The sequence below is a fragment of the Coregonus clupeaformis genome, chromosome 9, assembly GCF_020615455.1.
Source record: "Coregonus clupeaformis isolate EN_2021a chromosome 9, ASM2061545v1, whole genome shotgun sequence".
NCBI lineage: Eukaryota > Metazoa > Chordata > Actinopteri > Salmoniformes > Salmonidae > Coregonus > Coregonus clupeaformis.
Genome location: NC_059200.1, coordinates 17,873,655 through 17,899,623, shown reverse-complemented (window position 1 = coordinate 17,899,623; position 25,969 = coordinate 17,873,655). Strand labels below are relative to the sequence as shown.

The 25,969-nt window shown below is 39.8% G+C and overlaps 1 protein-coding gene and 1 long non-coding RNA gene across 2 annotated transcripts in view; both read left to right on the top strand.

Moving 5' to 3' along the window:
* The window catches only part of LOC121573403 (potassium/sodium hyperpolarization-activated cyclic nucleotide-gated channel 1), a 131,609-nt gene extending 114,054 nt beyond the window's left edge, over window positions 1-17,555 (top strand). The window contains exons 7-8 of the mRNA XM_041885355.2: window positions 866-1,030; window positions 16,199-17,555. Coding sequence (XP_041741289.1) covers window positions 866-1,030; window positions 16,199-17,328 — 1,295 coding nt within the window. The 3' untranslated portion in view covers window positions 17,329-17,555. The remainder of the gene's footprint in view (window positions 1-865; window positions 1,031-16,198) is intronic.
* Window positions 17,556-19,231: 1,676 nt separating this feature from the next.
* Window positions 19,232-23,966, top strand: LOC121573404. Its single transcript, XR_006002040.2, has 2 exons — window positions 19,232-20,153; window positions 20,222-23,966. It is a non-coding gene; the product is annotated as an uncharacterized LOC121573404 (long non-coding RNA).
* Window positions 23,967-25,969: the final 2,003 nt, after the last annotated feature.

Here is a 25,969-nt window from a genome sequence, read left to right as displayed (position 1 = left end):
TGATCTTCGTTATGGCTGATCTTCGTTAGAGCTGATCTTCGTTAGGGCTGATCTTCGTTAGAGCTGATCTTCGTTATGGCTGATCTTCGTTAGGGCTGATCTTCGTTATGGCTGATTTTCATTAGTGCTGATCTTCGTTAGAGCTGATCTTCGTTAGTGCTGATCTTCGTTAGTGCTGATCTTCGTTAGAGCTGATCTTCGTTAGTGCTGATCTTCGTTAGGGCTGATCTTCGTTAGGGCTGATTTTCGTTAGAGCTGATCTTCGTTAGGGCTGATCTTCGTTAGGGCTGATCTTCGTTAGTGCTGATCTTCATTAGAGCTGATCTTCGTTAGGGCTGATCTTCGCTAGGGCTGATCTTCGTTAGTGCTGATCTTCGTTAGAGCTGATCTTCGCTAGGGCTGATCTTCGTTAGGGCTGATCTTCGTTAGAGCTGATCTTCGCTAGGGCTGATCTTCGTTAGGGCTGATCTTCGCTAGGGCTGATCTTCGTTAGGGCTGTAATTACACAGTCCATTGCTTCCTCCCTCTCTGTGTGTCTGTCAGAGATCTCCAACACTCACAAATGATATGTTACTGACAATGTATGTACGCATTTTTGGCTATCAAAGCCTTAGACAGCATTAGAGACCGAATAGAAAGAGCTGAGAAGGAGTGTACACACACTCAGTAGTGATTTAAATAAATAAAGGATACCCGCAGACAGACCCATGGTCTCCCTGCAAAATAAAACTGCGAGAGCTTCGAAAGTGTGCGGAAATCTATCCTTCAGTCATGACCAAACAGAAACAGGGCATTATTTCAGTGACATCACAAAGTAAGAGTTGAGCGAAGAGTCTTTATTGTGAGTTTTGTATTGTTTCTGCAGAGATCTGTCTGCTGACGAAGGGAAGGCGCACGGCCAGCGTTCGCGCTGACACCTACTGCCGTCTCTTCTCTCTCTCCGTGGATCACTTCAACGAGGTGTTGGAGGAGTACCCCATGATGCGCCGCGCCTTCGAGACCGTAGCCATCGACCGCCTGGACCGCATTGGTAAGACCATGACCACGCCTTGTGTAGCTACTGTACTGTGATGATTGGTTTCGCTGTCGTGGCCTGCCTGTGCCATGCCATGTGTATGTGACTGTCTTCATGGTGTTTGCCCTCCTTCACAGACTGTCTGTCTGCCTGTCTGTCTGTCTTCATGGTGTTTGCCCTCCTTCACAGACTGTCTGTTTGCCTGTCTGTCTGCCTGTCTGCCTGTCATGGTGATGCATGACCTGTATGCTACAATAATCTTAGTCCTTTCTTTCCTTCTCTCTTTCCATCAAGTTAACTTAATTTTATAAAATGTTTTACATTGATAACATAACTTTACAATAATTGTTTACATTGGTAACATTGATAGTTTAAAAAAGAAAAGTCAAAGTCCAATTGTGTTATTAATAAATGGAAGGCAGTGCATGTCACTGTCAATCCTGGAGGGTGTCAGATCTGTCTGTCCGGGAGGGTGTGAGATCTATCTGTCTGGGAGAGTGTCAGATCTGTAGTGCTGAGCGATTAGTGCTTTTTGAGGTTGGTTCGGTTTTGGTTCGATCATTAAAAAATTATCACAATTTTTTTTAAAACATGAAATGCATTAGGAAATAATGACGTTACAATGATTTTAGAGCTTTTTAATGGAAATTCCAAAGACAAAAATAGTGAACATTAAATTGCCAAAACATTGAAAATATTCCGATGTGTCTGTCCACATTGGGTAGACATCAATAGAAATTACTATGAAATAATAAAATATTTCAGTTGTGTATATTATTATTATTTGATTACTTTATTATTTTTCATTCCTTAAAGTTATCATCTCATCTCTGCTCAGGCTGTAGCAGTCAGCCAGCCAGGCCATCTAACGTTATGCGCTCCCCATACTGTCCTGTCTTTAGTCATCCTATTTAGCTAGCCTGTCTAGCTATGCTGCAGAGCTGTCTGACAAAATCATTTTACTAGTTCTTCAAAGTAAATAAGGTACACTTTCACAAACTGTCTCTGTCCCTCTCTCTCGTCGCTGTGTACATTCCTCTCTCATGCGGTCTGTGTGTATCTAACCTAACGTAGCAGGCGTAAAAGTGTATCCATCCAGAGCACTGTATTTAATGACGAGATGCTCATGTCTCCGCCCTAACAATGGGAGTTGTTGTCCCAATGGCTGGAAGGCAGGCGGCAAGCTTAGTCGAGAGTGAAACATCTCGCTTCACCTCTTCCTCTCTGATCCGTCTCTGTCTGAGCCGGGAAAAACAGGCGCAATGGATTATGGTCATTATAGTTAATTACCACGTTTCTGCGCTGAACTAGGTTGAATATTTGCTTAATGAGCCCAGCATCCCACATAGTTCTTGACTTGATTTCTCAGATTTCTCTCGTGAATGATTGGGTTTCTCTCCAGAAAAATGGTGCGTTGGGCTCAGAAAAAACACGAACTAAATGGAATTTCAGTAATTGAACCAACGTCAGTCAATTTGTTGTTTAATAACCAAAAAATTATAATTAATCGCTCAGCATTACAGATATGTCTGTCCAGGAGGGTGTCAGATCTGTCTGTCCAGGAGGGTGTCAGATATTTATGCCCTGGAGGGTGTCAGATCTGTCTGTCCTGGAAGGGTTCAGATCTGTCTGTCCAGGAGGGTGTCAGATCTCTCTGTCCAGGAGGGTGTCCGATCTGTCTGTCCAGGAGGGTGTCAGATCTGTCTGTCCAGGAGGGTGTCATGTCTGTCCAGGATGGTGTCAGATCTGTCTGTCCAGGAGGGTGTCAGATCTGTCTGTCCAGGAGGGTGTCAGATCTGTCTGTCCAGGATGGTGTCAGATCTGTCTGTCCAGGAGGGTGTCAGATCTGTCTGTCCAGGATGGTGTCAGATCCGTCCCTTCTTTGGTTTGGTGTTGACCCTCAACTGGAACCCCTACCGGAGAGTGGACGGAAGCTATAATTCATCTGCATGTGCCTCCGTATCCATTCACCTGCACACCTGGGTATGAGCAGCACCCCGTCCCAAGGACCAGCCCAGCCAGAGCAGACATAGACTGGCCTGGCCCCCAAACAGAGCCCTGAGCTGGGCACGTGACACCAGGGAGGGAGGGCAGGGAGCAAGTGGCCTTCAAATTGACCAGGTTTGACCAGGTTTGACCAGGTTTGACCAGGCTTGACCAGGTTTGACCAGGCTTGACCAGGTTTGACCAGGCTTGACCAGGTTTGACCAGGGTTGACCAGGCTTGATCAGGCTTGACCAGGCTTGACCAGGTTTGACCAGGGTTGACCAGGCTTGACCAGGTTTGACCAGGGTTGACCAGGCTTGATCAGGCTTGACCAGGCTTGACCAGGCTTGATCAGGCTTGACCAGGCTTGATCAGGCTTGTAGACATGATATGACTCCCCTTAGCTTCTGTTAGGGTTGCACAATTCTGGCAACTTTCCTAAAATTCCCCCGGTTTTGCAGAAATCCCGGATGGGATAATCCTGGAATCAGCAGGGAATAAGCAGGAAATATGAGAATCCTCCAACCTGGATTTCTGGAAAACTTGGAAATTTGTGGAATCTACTAAATGTTGCAACCCTAGCTACTCTAGCCAGTTCCTTCACCTCTCACTCTGGTTCCTGCCAAGCCACGTTCCTTTCATTTGTTAGAGCAACATAGACAAACTTTGCCGTTATTAGTGGCAATTTAACTAAAGTCATAAAGAAAGATAATCAATTAATCAGATAGAAACATAATTATTTTAACGACTGAAAAAAGGGGCACATGTATGTAATGCAACCAGGGCATCTTTTTGTTTTAAATGCTGTTTTTCCTAAATAACTTTTAAATAATTATGCTCATAATGTACTATATTTGTACTATATCAATATTTGGGAAATAATCGGATATAATCTGGTGTAACTGTTTCTCCTCAATTGACTGCTTTAACGCTACAAATATCGTCTGATATTTATCTGGAGAGGTTGCCTTTAAAATTCACATTTCATCATGGCCACACACTCATAAGAAGTAGAAAGCATATAGCATTTAATGCTTGTAGAATATTGCACTAGTAATGCATATAAGTAATGCATTCCTTTGGAGAAAGCACCTTTTCATATTTTGTGTACTCTATGTACTCTTTGTCCTAAGACGGCCATTATGTTTCCATAGAAAGTCTATTATCTTTTATCTTTATTAAAGGACAGAATACAGCAGGTGGCTTGGTAAGCTATATTTATTATATTACAAGTGCCTTTTTGTCAGGTCTCACATTTTGACAGAAGTTCGAAGTTAACTGATGTCATATGCAACATTTTAGAAATCAGCAATATTATTTTTTAGAGAGCACATTTTTGGTCTCTTAACTTTTAGTTTCTGCATAGAGAGGCTTCATTTTGAAGTGAGCTTGGTAGGGATGTTAGAATGGTTTGTTTCTCCATGTGAGGCCTACTTTCATAATGTGCACATTATTTTGCCCCCATTTAATCCCTAGCCTTTTCTGCTTTAAAATGTTCACTTTCTTGAATGATTTTAGGCAGACGGCCCATCTACCCTTGTCTGAACCTATGAGATACACATAACTTAAAATAACTCATAAGAAGATTACTTAAAAGAAACATTAGCTGATTCAAACATTCAATTCAAATATGATTTTAAAAAATGTAATTAAAAAAACATAATTGAAAGGAGTCGTCCAACTCCCCCTCTGTAAAAGATAAGATCAAGTATGAATCTTAAGATTACTTACTAAACATGCATTATGGCAAGTTAAAGTTAACATTACAGTTATGACATTACAACAACAAATATTCAAATGTTTATTCAAATTACCGGTAGTTTGAAACTATGAGTGTATAAAGCATTAAAGAGTGATGGACCATTACCGTAAGAATATAGGAATTGGATAGTGGAGTGTTTGGGGATATTTATCATCATATGCATAAAGTATGGTGAGGGTATTAAACAGGAACTCTGGGACATTTGTTTGAATTGCATGGCCAAACATTTGATATATAATAGCAGAAAGTTATTGTGAATTCTGTCTATAACAAACTTGAATTTTGCTCAGGCACATTATCATACTATCTACAATTATTACCAAAATGGCGACATGATAGGAGTTTTTGTGTACAGGCACCCAGTGTCTTTTAAATGTAACAGATACTGTGAGAAGATTTTTACAAAAACAAGTTGAATTTGCAGAACGATAGTGTGCAAATGTTGGCTCAACCGTGGATTAAGCCTGTGGTTTGTATTTATTTCCTGTTTGTTTGTTTGTTTCTTCTTCGTTGGTTTATTGAGTTTTGAGTTGGTATGTTTGTTTGTTTCTTCTTCGTTGGTTTATTGAGTTTTGAGTTGGTATGTTTGTTTGTTTCTTCTTCGTTGGTTTATTGAGTTTTGAGTTGGTATGTTTGTTTGTTTCTTCTTCGTTGGTTTATTGAGTTTTGAGTTGGTATGTTTGTCTGTGTGACTCAGGCATGTTGATATTGAATTGCTTTGCACCCCTTGTGTTGACTCAACATTGCAATACTATTGAGACAGGCATGTCAATCAATCAATCAATAAAACATGGTTGGGATAGACCAATCAGAGCAAATTAATAGTCCACAGTGCCTATTAGGCGAAAATGGTATGTTGTCATAGCGCTGAATGTACCTTCTTCTGGAAATGTGAATGAATCCTCTCATAGCTTTGACCAACTGGCTATAGTACTGTACATCAGTTCCATTGGCCTGTAGATTCTGTCTACACTACCATCTGAAACGTATGCCCTATGACCTCTGTGGTGGTCGTGATTTACATTTGCCCTTTTCACTAGAGAATAAGGTTGGCTTTTGGAAACAGCCAACAGATGTGTCACATTCTATTCCACTTCAAAACAAGAGGTGGCTGCTGGCTCTTAAAAAACACCTCTCCTGAATCAGGAAGTGTTATGGAATTCATCTGTTCATTTGGACTTTAAAAAAAAGGGGGGGTTTGTCTCATACAAGGGAAAATACAATGTCATGATCAGTGCTGGATGTCTCGTTTATATATGGACTGAAAGTGCTTGTCTGGTTGGTCCTTTTTAAAAAAAGTACCATGCATTTGAAACAAATAACATGTTGCACAATTGATTGTGTCTCTATCTAAAAATGATTTGACCAGGAGTCCCTCTTGAGATGGGCACATCTCGTTTTCAAGAGTGTCATGGCCGACGAATAGGCAGCAGGTAAACGCTTTATTCAATTACAATATTCGCACAGCCAGGGTGAAATGAACCAGAAGCACAAAAAATTAATTTGTTCTCAAATACATCTTCCAGAACATGAACTCACGGTGTTACATTCATTCACAAGGTGAATTACTTCTTCCATTGAAAAGAAACCTAAAGTTACACGAAGGTTCCCCACAGTAGGTTTTAATTAACATAATCTTTGTTGTGAATATACAGGTTGAGAAATGGTAATTTTCTAAGTAGTAATTTGACAGAGGTAACCAAATCAAAGGGATATTGATTTAATGTTACATGCCATATTGTTTCTGTAAGCATTTAGGCAAGTACTTGGATTCTCTCAATGCAACTATACAGATATTGCTGAGTTAAGGAATACATTTTCATCCGTTATTTTTAAATGTTTTTCATTATTTCAGCATTATTACAGTTGATGCTTAATCCGGTTTGTCATGAATTGTGAATTTTGTGATGGAGCCTTTTTTAGAAAAAAAATTATAATAATATTGAGAAAATGACTACAGTGTAATTGTTGAGCTGATCGTTGTCTTTGTTTTAGTACAACAGTTAAGAGTGACAGGAGAGAAAACCCAAGCAGCTTTATGCCTTTCCTATTTTTAGAGTTTGGGCAGACGTCATACCAAGCAGCCACCTGGTGAGGTTTCTGAGCTCTGTGTACCGCTCTGTACACGCCTCACCGTTCTGTTCCGTCTATAGGCACGGATTTACCTGCACGGACTAGTTGGTTGTGAAAGCCTACAGTATACATTTAATGAGCCTTATGGTCAGTAATCATTAATCTCCTAATTGATTAAGAGCCACAGTCTAAATAAAGTCAACGAGCATTAATCTACAGGCCTAGTTTAGTGTTCTATTTCTCTACACATCTCATCAGTACAGTGGTCCTAAGGGGCAGAGTAGCTTTTAAAAATGGGATGCAACAGGAATGTTTCTTATCTTATTGAATATACAAAGGTTTGTTATTCATGATATCAGCTACCAGCGAATGGTTCTGGGTTTTATTTTTTATATTCAAAAGTAGTTAAAAGTTTGACACCAGACAGAGATAACAAGATCATTGTTTGTTTCTTTCTTTTGTTGGTTATAACCAGTATCAATGTTTTGTATTGTCCTTATTGCTGTTCTTATTGCTGTTCATTCTGTTAACCACCTTTTGTTTCAGTTTATTTAAAAAAATGTATTTCTTAATTGGTGTGGTGTTCATTTCCCCTTGGGCCCTCCCTCACATACATGATTGACAGCTCCTACTGGGCACAGATGTCATTTTAACATCTACTTTTGATTGACATTTGGTTGAGTTGTCAACTAATGTGAATTTAACGTAAAATCAACAACAAAAATGCACCATGTCATTGGATTTAAGTTGGGTGAAAAAAAATATGAAATTCCCTTATGTTTGTGACTTTTTGCAAATCCAATCAGTATACCACGTTGATTCAACGTCATCACATTTTGGTTGTTGATGTTGAAATGAAGTGGAAACAACGTTAATTCAACCAGTTTATCACCATATCCATTAGTTCAACACAGCACAATACAACATGCTTTGTGAAATAACCACTGAAATAGCCACATTTCAGTTTGATTCAGGACATTTCAGTATGTTTCATGTATACAGACAATGAAGGGTCATCTTTAAACAACACCTATTCATTTCAATATTAACTGGGCAGTTACATCTAAAAGGACACCAAGTATGTTGAGAAAAATAAAATGTAACACAAATATGGGTATCCAAAGTTAAAGTGTAAGCAGTGTGTAAACATTAGATCTAAATCTACATGTTTAAACCCACCTGATGACCTATAATTATAAACTCAAGAATAGGAAACCATTGCAAAACAAGTGTGTTCTTGTGGCTCAAAGTCTTTATTGTATCCCTCTACTGTCAGTGCAGTCTAAGTTTCTAGTCATTTCCATGTCTAATTCCCTTAGTATAATGGTAGTGGTTATACGTATTTGTCTTACTGCATAATATAACTATATTATGCACCAATGAGTTTTTAATGCCACGATCTCCACAGACCTCAGCTGCCATTTGATCAGAGTCAAAGCATTACTGAGCTGTGTGAGATTTGACTGTGCTGTACCTGACTTACAAGGCCACTCCTCCATCCCATGACCTCATGTTTCCACAATAACATGTCTGTGTTATGCTCCTCTCCATCCAGAGTTTAATCGTGAAGCGTTCTGTTCACCAATGTATGCTGATGTCATGTAAGTCTATGGTAACCCTGCAAGTCAGTGTCTGGTGTTAGCGTTAGCATCTAGCCACTTCCCTAGTGTTCAGCGCTGTCATGGGTCCACATCGAAGGGAATCACAGCCAAGCCAATGACTGATTGGCTTCCTTGGAATGACTGATAAGGGACTCGTCGTCTCTCACACAAAGCTTACCCAGTCTAAGGACAGAATCAATCACACCTGATCCACCCGCCAATGCACATCCCAGTGCTAGCGACAGTGCAAAAATAGAAAAACTGGCCCTGGCGGTTATTGCTTTGTGCTGGCTGGTGAGGCAGAATGTGTGGCATAGCAGAGACTTAGGTTATGTCCCAAAATGGTGCCTTATTCCTTCTAAACGTTTGACCAGAGCCCTATGGTAAGTGCACTATAAATGCAATAGGGTCCTATTTGGGACGCAGCCCTAGGGATGGATTTGACAGGACATGTCTAGCCAACACTAGTTTACGAAGGAATCCCCTTGACTCTTTCTTCTCTTTCACACAAAGCTACGGATGTTAACATCCTGTCCTTATGGATGTGTCTGCCTGCCACAACAATTTTCCTTTGCCCTGCCGTTGACCCGGCCATCTGTACAGCTGACCATACGTCAACAGAGAGGCTATACAGAATATGGTCGTGATGCCAATGCCACTAACACTGTATTTTGTAAAGGATAACAGTTCAAAAAGGCTTCATGTAGATTAAATGGAATACCAAAAAATAGTATTTAGTCAACATTTTCCCTGAAAAAGGGAAAACTGTTAGAATCCGCCTTTAATTTTCAATACGTGTATTACTGTATTTTAAAGCAACATTTTTATTTTCGGAATAGCTGCCTTGAAAAGTTACTGTACTCTGTCGCCACTATACATCTACTTAACCAGGTGCTATGTCGCCACTATACATCTACTTAACCAGGTACTATGTCGCCACTATACATCTGCTTAACATGGTACTATGTCGCCACTATACATCTACTTAACCAGGTACTATGTCGCCACTATACATCTACTTAACCAGGTACTATGTCGCCACTATACATCTACTTAACCAGGTACTTTGTCGCCACTATACATCTGCTTAACCAGGTACTATGTCACCACTATACATCTACTTAACATGGTACTATGTCACCACTATACATCTACTTAACCAGGTGCTATGTCGCCACTATACATCTACTTAACCAGGTGCTATGTCACCACTATACATCTGCTTAACATGGTACTATGTCACCACTATACATCTACTTAACCAGGTACTATGTCGCCACTATACATCTACTTAACCAGGTACTTTGTCGCCACTATACATCTGCTTAACCAGGTACTATGTCACCACTATACATCTACTTAACCAGGTACTATGTCACCACTATACATCTGCTTAACATGGTAATATGTCGCCACTATACATCTGCTTAACCAGGTACTTTGTCGCCACTATACATCTGCTTAACCAGGTACTATGTCACCACTATACATCTACTTAACCAGGTACTATGTCACCACTATACATCTGCTTAACATGGTAATATGTCGCCACTATACATCTACTTAACCAGGTACTATGTCACCACTATACATCTACTTAACATGGTACTATGTCACCACTATACATCTACTTAACCAGGTACTATGTCACCACTATACATCTACTTAACATGGTACTTTGTCGCCACTATACATCTACTTAACATGGTACTATGCCGCCACTATACATCTACTTAACCAGGTACTTTGTCGCCACTATACATCTACTTAACATGGTACTATGTCACCACTATACATCTGCTTAACCAGGTACTATGTCACCACTATACATCTACTTAACATGGTACTATGTCACCACTATACATCTACTTAACCAGGTACTATGCCGCCACTATACATCTACTTAACCAGGTACTTTGTCGCCACTATACATCTACTTAACATGGTACTATGTCACCACTATACATCTGCTGAACCAGGTACTATGTCACCACTATACATCTACTTAACATGGTACTATGTCACCACTATACATCTACTTAACCAGGTACTTTGTCGCCACTATACATCTGCTTAACCAGGTACTATGTCGCCACTATACATCTGCTTAACCAGGTACTATGTCACCACTATACATCTGCTTAACCAGGTACTATGTCACCACTATACATCTACTTAACCAGGTACTATGTCACCACTATACATCTGCTTAACATGGTACTATGTCGCCACTATACATCTGCTTAACCAGGTACTATGTCACCACTATACATCTGCTTAACCAGGTACTATGTCACCACTATACATCTGCTTAACCTGCAGATAGGTGCTTTATGGTGTGCTCTCTATCAGCTAAGAGACTCATAATAATAAAAGTCCAGTGTTATAGACATTCCTGCCTGTATAAAATGTCTGCATCCTTGAATAGTGAAGGCTGTATGGCCTTAGCACCATTAGGCAGTACACCGAGGAAGAAAACGTCTCTGTTTCGAAGGCCTCAGCCCAAAGATTGATGAGCCTTGGTTAAAGCTGCCAGCAGTTCCAGAACCTTATTCTGTCATCCTTACTAACCTAGAAAGTTTATTTGCAATCGCGAGGAAAAGGTCAACAATTCAAAAGAAATACATCCTTGAAGTAAATCTTGACATCTCTCGTCATTCATAGCCAGCAGGCAGGATAGGTAGAGCTATTCCGTTCTTTTAAAATTAACTTACTAAAGGAATGAATTTGTCAAACATAAAAAAAGCTTTTGTTTGATTTTTTTAAAAAATCTTTGAGTTGCAATTTTCTTTTTATTGTAGGAACTTCATGTCACTAAACTAAACTGTCATTAAATAAATATGGTTTAGTAGTGGGGACCTATAGTTTTTAGGACTGTTGAAATATTTTTAATAGTGGTGGTTGAATCCTTCCAGTGTGTATTGTGTAGTGTATAGTCAACTGTAGTCCTACTGAATGAATAGCCAACTTTAGTAAGGCGTAAACTGAATGTGTTTTATAATTATATTGTATGTCGATTCCTATGGTGTATTTGTGAAAATGATTAGAAACTAATAAAAATATATATTGGGTAGGTACACATATTTATTTGGACAGAGAAGCTGAAACTTTTAATTTGGCTCTATACTCCAGCATTTTGTATTTGAGATCAAATGTTTCATATGAGGCAACAGTACAGAATGTCACCTTTTATTTTAGGGTATTTTCATACATACATACATACATAAATACAGTGCATTCCGAAAGTATTCAGAACCCCTTGACTTTTTCCACATTTTGCTACATTACAGTTTTATTCTAAATCAATCTACACATGACATAGCGAAAACTGGTTTTTAGAAAAAACAGAAATACTCTTTGCTATGAGACTTGAAATTGAGCTCAGGTGCATCCTGTTTCCATTGATCATCCTTGAGATGTTTCTTCAACTTGATTGGAGTCCACCTGTGGTAAATTCAATTGATTGGACATGATTTGGAAAGGCACACAACTGTCTATATACAGTGGGGAAAAAAAGTATTTAGTCAGCCACCAATTGTGCAAGTTCTCCCACTTAAAAAGATGAGAGAGGCCTGTAATTTTCATCATAGGTACACGTCAACTATGACAGACAAATTGAGGAAAAAAAATCCAGAAAATCACATTGTAGGATTTTTTATGAATTTATTTGCAAATTATGGTGGAAAAAAAGTATTTGGTCACCTACAAACAAGCAAGATTTCTGGCTCTCACAGACCTGTAACTTCTTCTTTAAGAGGCTCCTCTGTCCTCCACTCGTTACCTGTATTAATGGCACCTGTTTGAACTTGTTATCAGTATAAAAGACACCTGTCCACAACCTCAAACAGTCACACTCCAAACTCCACTATGGCCAAGACCAAAGAGCTGTCAAAGGACACCAGAAACAAAATTGTAGACCTGCACCAGGCTGGGAAGACTGAATCTGCAATAGGTAAGCAGCTTGGTTTGAAGAAATCAACTGTGGGAGCAATTATTAGGAAATGGAAGACATACAAGACCACTGATAATCTCCCTCGATCTGGGGCTCCACGCAAGATCTCACCCCGTGGGGTCAAAATGATCACAAGAACGGTGAGCAAAAATCCCAGAACCACACGGGGGGACCTAGTGAATGACCTGCAGAGAGCTGGGACCAAAGTAACAAAGCCTACCATCAGTAACACACTACGCCGCCAGGGACTCAAATCCTGCAGTGCAAGACGTGTCCCCCTGCTTAAGCCAGTACATGTCCAGGCCCATCTGAAGTTTGCTAGAGTGCATTTGGATGATCCAGAAGAGGATTGGGAGAATGTCATATGGTCAGATGAAACCAAAATAGAACTTTTTGGTAAAAACTCAACTCGTCGTGTTTGGAGGACAAAGAAAGCTGAGTTGCATCCAAAGAACACCATACCTACTGTGAAGCATGGGGGTGGAAACATCATGCTTTGGGGCTGTTTTTCTGCAAAGGGACCAGGACGACTGATCCGTGTAAAGGAAAGAATGAATGGGGCCATGTATCGTGAGATTTTGAGTGAAAACCTCCTTCCATCAGCAAGGGCATTGAAGATGAAACGTGGCTGGGTCTTTCAGCATGACAATGATCCCAAACACACCGCCAGGGCAACGAGGGAGTGGCTTCGTAGAAGCATTTCAAGGTCCTGGAGTGGCCTAGCCAGTCTCCAGATCTCAACCCCATAGAAAATCTTTGGAGGGAGTTGAAAGTCTGTGTTGCCCAGCGACAGCCCCAAAACATCACTGCTCTAGAGGAGATCTGCATGGAGGAATGGGCCAAAATACCAGCAACAGTGTGTGAAAACCTTGTGAAGACTTACAGAAAACGTTTGACCTGTGTCATTGCCAACAAAGGGTATATAACAAAGTATTGAGAAACTTTTGTTATTGAACAAAAACTTATTTTTCCACCATAATTTGCAAATAAATTCATAAAAAATCCTACAATGTGATTTTCTGGATTTTTTTTCCTCATTTTGTCTGTCATAGTTGACGTGTACCTATGATGAAAATTAAAGGCCTCTCTCATCTTTTTAAGTGGGAGAACTTGCACAATTGGTGGCTGACTAAATACTTTTTTTCCCCACTGTAAGGTCCCACAGTTGACAGTGCATGTCAGAGCAAAATAAGAAGTTTGGAACCACCAAGACTCTTCCTAGAGCTGGCCGCCCGGCCAAACTGAGCAATTGGGGGAGAAGGGCCTTGGTCAGGGAGGTGACCAAGAATCCGATGGTCACACTGACAGAGTTCCTCTGTGGAGATGGGAGAACCTTCCAGAAGGACAACCATCTCTGCAGCACTCCACCAATCAGGCCATTATGGTACAGTGGCCAGATGGAAGCCACTCCTCAGAAAAAGGCACATGACAGCCCGCTTGGAGTTTGCTAAAAGGCACCTAAAGGACTCTCAGACCATGAGAAACAAGATTCTCTGGTCTGATAAAACCAATAATTAACTATTTGGCCTGAATGCCAAACGTCACGTCTGCAGGAAACCTGGCACCAATCCCTACGGTGAAGCATGGTGGTGGCAGCATCATGCTGTGGGGATGTTTTTCAGCTGCAGGGACTGGGAGACTAGTCAGGATCGAGGGAAAGATGAACGGAGCAAAGTACAGAGAGATCCTTGATGAAAACCTGCTCCAGAGCGCTCAGGACCTCAGACTGGGGCGAAGGTTGACCTTCCAACAGGACAATGACCCTAAGCACACAGCCAAGACAACGCAGGAGTGGCTTCAGGACAAGTCTCTGAATGTCCTTGAGTGTCTCAGCCAGAGCCCGGACTTGAACCCGATCGACCATCTCTGGAGAGACCTGAAAATAGCTGTGCAGCGATGCTCCTAATCCAACCTGACAGAGCTTGAGAGGACCTGCAGAGAAGAATGGGAGAAACTCCCCAATTACAGGTGTGCCAAGCTTGTAGTGTCATACCCAAGAAGACTCAAGGCTGTAATCGCTGCCAAAAGTGCTTCAACAAAGTACTGAGTAAAGGGTCTGAATACTTATGTAAATGTGATATATCCGGGTTGTTTTTATAATACATTTGTAAAAAAAATCAAAAAACCTGTTTTTTCTTTGTCATTACGGGGTATTGTGTGTAGATTGATGAGAGAGAAAAAAACAATTTAATCAATTTTAGAATAAGGCTGTAACGTAACAATATTTGGAAAAAGTCAAGGGGTCGGAATACTTTCCAAATGCACTGTACATACACACATACATGCATACATACAGATGCACAAAGATCATGCCCTGTTATTGGTACTGGTGAGAGGTTTTTTAATGATCTTTGACCCTCTGTAACATTCTTACTCATCCTTATTCACGATTCATTCATGATTATTCGGAATCATGGTATTATCCACATTAATGTAGAAGTGTTCATAAACATACAGTATTCTATTCTTATTTACAATAAAAGTGACTCCAAAATGACACAATACGTTATTTACCATTCATTTATATTTCCACAAAATAATCCGAAACACACTGCAAATCGAGAGCTTGGGACTAGAAGGTGCTATCTGCAAAAAGATGATTCTGAGATAATTGGCTTTAAAGTTCCGAACCCTCATTGCATTGAATGGTGTCAGCAATTTTTTATATTGTATTCTTTTGAACTTAACAACATGAATTTGGGGTATTTAAGGTAGTTTATAGGTAGAGACCATTGAACAGAACCAGGCTATGTCAATAACTTAATTTTGTCAAACATGAAGATAGAACCTTATAGTCCCGAGCTCTCGAAATGCATCCAACAAGTTTGTAGTCACAAGCAATGATGTAGTCATTGCGTGCAAGGAATATGGGACCAAATATTAAATACTAAAATAGGGGGACTAGATACATAAAGGGCTTTCATTTCTAAACGGTAAAACAGATATGTATGAACATACCCTCAAATTATTAAAGATTACATTCTGTACTGTCGCCTCATATGAAACATTTGATCTCAAATCCAAACTGCTGGAGTATAGAACCAAATGAAAAGTTTTAGCTTCACTGTCCAACTAACTACGTAGGGGAGTGTATATATTAAATCTTAATACTAATCTCTATATTCATATATTACCTTTCACCTGCTACCTCTTAGTATTTTATCACTCCATGTACTAGGTATCAAATATGTACAGTAGTTTGGTAATACAGCACTCTCATTCAGACGTCCTCATACTTACAGTACCAGTCAAAAGTTTGGACACACCTACTCATTCAAGGGTTTTTCTTTATTTTTACTATTTTCTACATTGTAGAATAATAGTGAAGACATCAAAACTATGAAATAACACATATGGAATCATGTAGTAACCAAAAAAGTGTTAAACAAATCAAAATATATTTTATATTTGAGATTCTTCAAATAGCCACCCTTAGCCTTGATGATAGCTTTGCACACTCTCAAATCTAAAATATATTTTGAATAGTTTAACACTTTTTTGGTTACTAGATGATTCCATATGTGTTATTTCATAGTTTTGATGTCTTCACTATTATTCTACAATGTAAAAAATTGAAATAAATAAAGAAAAACCATTGAATGAGTAGGTGTGTCCAAACATTTGACTGGTAGTGTACACCATAGTCACTCCCATTTCTACTCACTGTTACTCACACCTCATAACAACCCACACCATAACATCCAACCTGTGGTGTGTTAATATGCTTCCATGTCTACGGTGTGTTAATATGCTACCATGTCTATCACGGCTTAAGTCAACCTAACCTCTAAATGATCTACTCCTAACAGGGAAGAAGAACAGCCTGCTCCTCCAGAAGTTCCAGAAGGATCTGAACGCTGGGGTGTTCAACACGCAGGAGAACGAGATATTGAAGCAGATCATCCGTCAGGACAGGGAGATGGTGATGATGGTGGACCGCAAGCAGTCGGTCACAGGGATGTCAGTCACAGGGATGTCGGTCACAGGGATGAACACCACCCCGATGTCTGGAAACTCCATCATTAACTCGCCGGCTCAGCCGCCCTACACCACTGCCCTGGGCAACAACCAGTTCCAGCAGTCAGCCACCCCTTTGACCTACAGCGCTTCAGCCGTCATCGCCCCCTCTGCCGCAGCCGCCGCCCGCATCCTGCCAGCCTCGGCTCAGGGTGTCTATCCCGTCCCCAGCATCATCCACGGCAACCTGAACTCGTCCTCGCCCGTCCCCCAGACTCCCCTCTCTCTCCAGCAGCAAGGGGCCATTATGTCCCCGGTGTCCTTCGCCGCGGCTGTGTGCAGTCCACCCGTGCAGACCCCTGGGCTGGCAGGCCGCAGCTTCCAGTACGGCTCACCCACCGCCTCCCAGCTCTCCCTCATCCAGCAGCTGCCGCCTACAGCCCTACCACCACAGCAACCACTACCACTACCACAGCAACCAGGAGGAGCTGCGGCCTCCTCAGTGACACAACAACAACAACAACAACAACAACAACAACAACCACAACAACAGCAGCAGCAGCAGCAAGTCCCGTCACCTCAGAGGAGTGACAGCCTCCACAAGGCCAGCCATGCTCTCCAGTCGGGAAGCCTGAGTCGAGACGTGCGCCACCTCTCTGCCTCCCAGCCCTCCCTGCCGCATGACACATCCCTGGGCCCCCGAGCGCACCCTGCAGCGTCTGGGGACACCCTGGTCTCCATTGCCCCGCCGGTGGCTGCGGTCCAGGGGATGGGTATACAGAGCGGTCTCCGCACCACAGTGCCCCAGAGGGTCAACCTGTTCCGCCAGATGTCATCGGGAGCGTTGCCTCCGGTGCGAGCAGCGTCCTCTGCAGCCCAGCACAGGGATTCCACGGGCTCTAGGAAAGATTCTAGAAGAGATTCTACCTTAAGCAGTACAGAGACCGAGCAAGATAAGATGCGGTTCGCATCAAATTTATGATCCCATTTTACTTTTTTAAACTTCTGTTTTATTTCATTTTTAATGGAGATACAAAAAAGATAAAGATGAACTTGAGTATTTTTTTGTTTTCTCAAAATGTTATTCTGAAAAAAAATTTGCCTCAAGGAATTCCTGTACAGACTGCCCTTGTATTATATTTTAGACACATTTTCTCCCTAAATTTAAGAATGTATATTAAATAAATATATATACAGTACCAGTCAAAAGTTTGGGCACACCTACTCATTCAAGGGTTTTTCTTTATTTGTACTATTTTCTACATTGTAGAATAATAGTGAAGACATCAAAACTATGAAATAACACATGTGGAATCATGTATAACCAAAAATGTGTTAAACAAATCAAAATATATTTTATATTTGAGTTTTTTAAAGTACCACCCATTGCCTTGATGACAGCTTTGCACACTCTTGGCATTCTCTCAACCAGCTTCACCTGGAATGCTTTCCCAACAGTCTTGAAGGAGTTCCCACATATGCTGAGCACTTGTTGGCTGCTTTTCCTTTACTCTGCAGTCCAACTCATCCCAAACCATCTCAATTGGGTTGAGGTCAGGTGATTGTGGAGGACAAGTCATCTGATGCAGCACTCCATCACTCTCCTTCTTGGTCAAATAGCCCTTACACAGCCTGGAGGTGTCCTGTTGAAAAACAAATGATAGTCCCACTAAGCGCAAAGCAGATGGGATGGCGTATTGCTGCAAAATGCTGTGGAAGCCGTGCTGGTTAAGTGTACCTTGAATTCTAAATAAATCACTGACAGTGTCACCAGCAAAGCACCCCCACACCATCACACCACCTCCTCCATGCTTCACGGTGGGAACCACACATGCGGAGATCATCCGTTCACCTACTCTGCGTCTCACAAAGACACAGCGGCTGGAACCAAAAATCTTCAATTTGGACTCATCAGACCAAAGGACATATTTCCACCGCTCTAATGTCCATTGCTCGTGTTTGTTGGCCCAAGCAAGTCTCTTCTTATTATTGGTGTCCTTTAGTAGTGGTTTCTTTGCAGCAATTTGACCATGAAGGCCTGATTCACGGAGTCTCCTCTGAACAGTTGATGGTGAGATGTGAAGCATTTATTTGGGCTGCAATTTCTGAGGCTGGTAACTCTAATGAACTTATCCTCTGCAGCAGCGGTAACTCTGGGTCTTCCTTTCCTGTGGCGGTCCTCATGAGAGCCAGTTTCATCATAGCGCTTGATGGCTTTTGCGACTACACTTGAAGAAACTTTAAAAGTTCTTGAAATGTTCCGTATTGACTGACCTTCATGTCTTAAAGTAATGATGGACTGTCGTTTCTCTTTGCTTATTTGAGCTGTTCTTGACATAATATACCACCCCTAGCTTGTTACAACACAACTGATTGGCTCAAAATGCATGAAGAAGGAAGGAAATTCCACAAATGTACTTTTAACAAGGCACACCTGTTACTTGAAATGCATTCCAGGTGACTACCTAATGAAACTGGTTGAGAGAATGCCAAGAGTGTGCAAAGCAGTCATCAAGGCAAAGGGTGGCTACTTTGAAGAATCTCAAATATATTTTGATTTGTTTAACACTTTTTTGGTTTCTACATGATTCCATATGTGTTATTTCATAGTTTTGATGTCTTCACTATTATTCTACAATGTAGAAAATAGTAAAAATAAATAAAAACCCTAGAATAAGTAGGTGTGTCCAAACTTTTGATTGGTACTGTATATATATATATATATGTGTAAATCCAACTAGAATATTTGGCAAAGACTATTTAAAAGCTCTAGTATATAAACATGAGTCTTCCTTTCCGAAAAATATAAAAATATATATCAAATGTATGGAGAATTATTTTTTTGGGGGGGGTTCGGGGGTAGGGGGGTTGGGACGGTGGGGGGGTTGCCTGTTTGTTCTTTTCAGTTTTTGTAAACTGAAATGCATTGTGATGAATTCTGACAAATGACTTTTGGATATTTTTTTTTTTGTACCTGCGAGAAGAGGAAGTAAAATATCTTCTCACATTACGCAGCTTTGTCACCAGTCACCACTGTGGAATAGCTGACGCAAGCTAACCTTGAAACTGTCAAGAATGCACACACTCAAACCTAAATCTGATGACAGAATTTGTGGGACCCTTTATCTCAGCAATCAAACACAGGTACAATAGCTAGGTGTTCCATTGCTCTCAGCAATACATCCTCTTGAGCCACAATGTCCTCACACAGTTGGTTGGTGAACACTATGACAGTGTTATGGGTCCAAAGGGAATTAAATAAATAGAATTGCTGCTTTTCTGTTTTGTTGCAGAGAAGGATGGACGAGGGATGGATGATGCTGTTTTCAGTCCTAATTTCAGACAGTGATAGACGTTATGTAATGTTGCTTAACAAAACTATGTGTACATTTATAATATTTATAAACTAAAGATTATCACCATTATGCAATAGACTGTGATATAAAGATTATCTATATGTGTGTTGTAAATAGTTTTTGTAGATCTAGTATTTACAGATACTGTGTGGTGCATTCTCAATCATAACAATGTCTTACTTCTTTCAGGAACCTTGATATCTTCATCATCATCATCATCATCATCTATATGCGGAAAAAAAAGTTCATAAGTGACAACAATGCATATATTCATTAGAGATAAGAAAACCTTAATGCAATAGCTAGCACTACTTGACACTGAGAAATGCCTGTCAAACTGAGAATCTTCATTTGTCTGCATTTATATACCTGTTTCCTTATTTATTTATTTAAAACATCTAGCAAGCAAAAGAGAAGTGAATGAGAGATGAAATATTTTTTTAACACTGAGGTTTCAACACTTTTCAACACGTTTAACACTCTGAGCTTTCAACACTTTTCAACATGTTTAACACTGAGGTTTCAACACTTTTCAACACGTTTAACACTCTGAGCTTTCAACACTTTTCAACACGTTTAACACTGAGGTTTCAACACTTTTCAACACATTTATAGTAGGGACTCCTTAACACCTGTTATTGTACACTTCAAACATGTCTCCCCTGTATGTTCATCTACTTTGGAACAGTATTATTTCTAGAGATATTTCATTTCAGTCGTATGCTACACAATACAGTAATACCCTTTTACAGTGTATGTTAAAGTCCTAATATCTTACTATGAGTGTGCTGGGTGAGTAAATCTACCCATTCCTTACAGCAATTAAGAGTTATTATATGTTTGATTACCCATACACAATGTGACACTTTAGAATTACTGTAAATATGAATCATTGTTGAATCTATCATATCGTGACACCAAACGTTTTAGTTAGTTTTGCCACCTTCTGATTTTTATTTTTTAAATTAATTTTTTATGTCATTCGGAGGTAAATGGAATGACATCCAAACAAAATGTGTTAAATGTTTGGATGTTTTAGTCTGTGTCTTTCTGCTTTTTTTAAATTTATTTTTCATATTTACTTTCATTGACTCACCTTTCATATCATGTATTCAAATAATGTGATCGTCCAGTGTGGCAGGCAGACTGCCTATTTTAAATCCCATTCATCTCAATGGAAAGAAACGTTTTTCCTTCCGACAGAAAATGTATACATTCTGTCTTTTTCTGCAATATGCCCATCTGCTGTAGGTTTGCAGTCCAGGCGCGTGAACTTTCCAGTCACGGATAATGTTGAAGAAGACTGGCATGACCTTTCCAGATTCTTCTCTCTCTCTTTGAATAGGTCATGTTGTAAGTTCAAGCGGTTTGGGCCCATTTTTAAAAACAATCACAGTGTGTGAATTAGAGCGAGAGCAACACGGGTTGCATTAAGGTTTCTGTCTCTTGTGCGTCTGAATCCATCATTAGTAAACTGTAACAATATCAACATCAATAAAATGTTTAAGCTTATTTATTTAGTATCCTGGGGGGTCCAGAAATGTGACTCAACTTTGAGTCAATTCATTTGAGGTCAGTCATTCTAACACAGATTACCCTGTGAGGTCGTAGTCTATTTGACGTGCTTATGAATTTGTGTGTACGTTTGTTAGAGACCCCTATGTATTGTGTATAGTGACCATGTGAGTAATTAGTATGATATGTTCCTCACAGACGACCACCCTCTCATGGTTTTAGAGTCACAATCTTCATGGCGCCAAACATGCTCCATCAGTCGGCTCAGAGTATGTAAGCCCTTAGAGAAGCACTTAAAAAGATTACCAGTACTTCAGTACAGACAACGTGTGTCAACATTCTACCAATACAGAGTCCACCCAAAAAATGTATCATAAAAAGCATGCACTCTCACAAATACTTAAAAAGATACTATTCTAAAAAAATAATTATGACGTTAAATGTACTGTGAGATTATGTTTTGTTCATTGTCTGTCTAGACGTTATTTGTGTGCAATGGAAGCGTTGACATTTTCACAAAAGGACACTTAAGTATTTGTGCCTAAAACTGTAGCCATGTTCGATACTTTGTTTTGTTTTGAGTGCGAGGAGTTATAATGTGTACCTGTACACACACATACATTACTCTATCATATGTGTTCTATGTTTCAATATTTTTAGAGAGGAAGATGTAACCAATGAAGATGATGGCCAAAATGTCTCAGTTTAACAATTGGAATCTTTGAAAACAATGTGAACTTCTGTAAAAAGGCTCTCTCTTTCTAATATAGTACTCTCAGAATTACAATAATGACTAGTACAGTCTCTACAGAACTGGGAGGATACTAACATGTTGACAAGACGTTGTAAAAATTTGGAGCACCTTTGTAACTTTCTTTGTAGCTAGCCACTGGTGTTTTGTTGATTATTAATGTTGCGTGGAATGAAACTGGCCAAAGCAAAACATTCAAAGTAATTTTCTTTGTTTTGAATTGCACTTTCTGATGAAAGCTGATACAGACTCTTCAGTCAGTTAGTTTAAGTGAATAGAAGGTTAAAAGGGAGATGTATCATCTAGATTGGAACACTCTGACCCATTCTAGGGTTCTAAACATGGAGAGATGTTCTATTACAACAAAGATGTTCTATTACAACAAAGATGTTATATTACAACAAAGACTGCTTCATCCTGATCTGCCATAGTGAATGTATTCATGGGTTTCACCTCCGTCTCGTCGTTGCCATTATGAACATTCTACAGACGCCGCAGCCATATTGGTTCCCAAAATGTCCAGTGATGCCCATTCATTCTGAACTGGGCTAATGTTTTACATTTAAGTCATTTAGCAGATGCTCTTATCCAGAGCGACTTACAAATGGCTGTTTAATCTAAAAAAACACTATAGTGGCCTGGAAATATGATGACATTGCTAAAGTAGGCAAATATTTAGTAGGAATCAACTTTGCCATCATTATTAATGTGGTCAAATTTACTTTAGACAGATGGCAATGTTGTCATTAGCTAGCAAAGATTGTCAAAAATAGTTAGCAAAGCTAACTTTAGCTAGCTTAAATCCAGTGGTCTCCCCTCAATCTTAGCTAGCTAGCTAATGTTATACTGTATCTACAGTCAATCTGGAGACATTATTTTACCCTTCTCTTACCAGATAAATTGACTGAAAACACATTTTCATTTACAGCAATGACCTGGGGAATAGTTACAGGGGAGGGGAGGGGGGGATGAATGAGCCAATTGGACAATGATGACAAAATATTTTCCTACAAATTATTTGCGAATGTATTTCAAGCCACTGTCATGCACTATTGATGAAATCTTCATCAGTGCCAATTGACAATGCATTGAGTAGAAGGCTCAGTTGGGCATCAGTCCTAAAACGAATGTTCAAAACAAAATTGTGACGAAACGTGGAACTCATGAATAGGAACTATTGCACGATTCAGATGGATAGCAGCACTGTTGGTTTGTTCTGTTTTTGCTACTTGCCTTTGGAAGGGAAAGCTTCCCAACTATGTGCTTTTTTTTCTCTCAAAATAATTCCGACCACAGCTATCTAGCATTCTGGAATGGGCATTATGATGTATGTATAGTACAACACGAACGGACAAAATCAGCTTACAGTTTTAGCAGTATGGAGAACTCTCAATAAACCAGCACATATATTGGTACATTTATATTGTTTTGCTTTATAAAAAAAAAAAAATGCTAAATGAACAAAGCCCAATGCCCAGACAAAGGAAACAAGGGACTTTATTCACAAAGCCTCTCTGAGTAGGAGTGCTGACCTAGGATCAGACTTGACCTTTTAGATAAATTAATGCGATTATTTGGACAAAGGGGAAAAAAATGATCTTAGATCAGTACTCGTAGTCTGAGATGCTTTTGTGAATACTGGGCCCTGAACTTTTGGGTTCTGACCTCGACAGTGCAGGTTTAATACGTTAACTGATAATGTGCGATAATGTGCATCTTGGAGAGATCATGGTGTAGATAATGCTGTAAGTTACGAGCCACACGTACGCTCCTCTTAAACCCCGCTGACAGATCATTCATGTTAATAAAACAAGCTTGGTAAAAATGAACAATAGTTACTTGACACGGACTAAGGAAAGTACATGTAAAACTTTCTTACAACTATATGCAGACAAATGGTGTTTGTCTAAAAAATATTTTGATTTCTGTTTGAATTTTGTTTTGTTTGTAAATAATAAACCTTCAACATGTAGAAAATAAAAGACATATTGTCATTTAGCTGCTGAGTTTACGTGTAATTTTTTTTCTGAATGTTTTTAGACAGACAGACAGAGACGGATAGATAGATAGATAGATAGATAGATAGATAGATAGATAGATAGATAGATAGATAGATAGATAATCTTGACAATGATCCCAATCGATCAATCATCTCTCATAGGTCACCGCATCAGTGACATCACTCATTTTCACCCTCCCTCTTTAATACAACTAAAGAGGAGGGATAACTGAGCCAATGGGGTGGTGGGATGGAGTGATGATGGAGGAGGAGGTAGAATGGTGGTGGATGGATGGATAAATGATTGAGAGAGAGGAGGGTGGCGGGAGGAAGGAATGGAGGGATGATATGATGGAGGAGGGTGGTGGTCATCAGGAATAGAGCTTGTCAGTGGTTACTGTGGAGATGAGTAATGGGTGTTCTGGGGCTCTGGGGATTTCCATAATACAGTTATCACTTTTAAAGTATTCATACATTAAGACAGATTCCCCTCCACCTGACAATGCACTTCAGCTGAGGACAGACCAGGGGACCAGTACCTGAAGGTGTGCTGTAAATGCTACTTTATTGGTAAACATATCATTAATCATATATTACACTATTTAGGGAATAGGGTGCCATTTGGGAAGCAGGCAGTGTACTGTAACTGAGCTAGTTAATTTGAAAACAAAAACATTTGTCATTCGGGGATGACAGTTATCATATTTGTTTTTCAGAGGTATAGACAATATTGATTGAGCATACAATATACTACATTATTATATATGTAGGCTACTACACATGAGAAAGTAGTGAGTAATCTACCTGGACGTGTCCTGTGACTGCTGCTCTAATGGACAGAGCATCAATCATATACTGGGGTGATGACAGATATCCCATTACATTGTCATAAGTCTAAAAGTATATTAGATTATATTGATTGTAATATGTATTATATAGGCTATATGTAATATGATTATATTTATATAGACTCATGTATATTATGAATGTAAATATAACTCTTGAAATCTGAACGGATGGTCTGTTTATAGTTACACTGAGTAAAGATGGTAAGTTATCTTGCGCTGAAGAAAGAAACTGGATTCCGGTTACCAGTTGAAAGATAGGCTTACTGGGGTTATTCTCAAGTCAGGTACAAGTCAGTTGATCTGCTCCTTCATTCTCAATGGAACACTGCCCTCAATTAAGACATTCAAATTGCATTAAATGTGTGTAATCGTATACACAAGTGGATCCATTTTTTATTATTGGGTTGTTAAGTAACTAACGCTGCTCCTGGCACCGTTGCCGAGAGACAATGAACCGCTTCTGAAATGTTTTAAATATTCATAGTTATTATCATTTGTGGTAATTCGATTCTTCAGAAGGTTGAAATGCCAGCTGGATACGGATGGCATAGAAACGTGCTGAGGAGGGAATGGAGAGTCGGAGGTTTCAAATGAAATTCACCCTACTATTAAACCTTGAGTATTGTGTTGTAGTTATGTTGCTCCCTTTGTAAAATTACAACTAAATGATTGTGGATAATCCCAGGAATCAAGTCATGCTATGTGATCATTTGGTTGACCTTTTACTTAAAAGTGTATTATTTCATGTAGTGGTACATGGCTTTAGTTTAACCTACTTCGACATAAAGAACCAAGCACATGGATATGACAGTCCAACCATGTGTTTTTACTAGGGCTGTCAAACTATTGAAACATTTTGTACGATTAATCACATTTTTTGACGTTTTTTTTCTTCAAATTTGACACTAACTAAAGACGCTTCAATTTAAAACACCACATTTGCTTGTAGGTATAATATATTTTGATTAGGCCTGTAGGGGAGGAAAACGCAAAAATAAACTATATTCTAAGACAGTACCAACAGATAGGTCTGAGTTGATGTAAAATATCACACAGCTATAGCTACTTCTTATTCATGCTCTTCAACATGATCGTCTAAACTGGCCAGACGTCCCTGATTTCTGGTGACCCTGTCCACAATTGGCCCTCAGAAA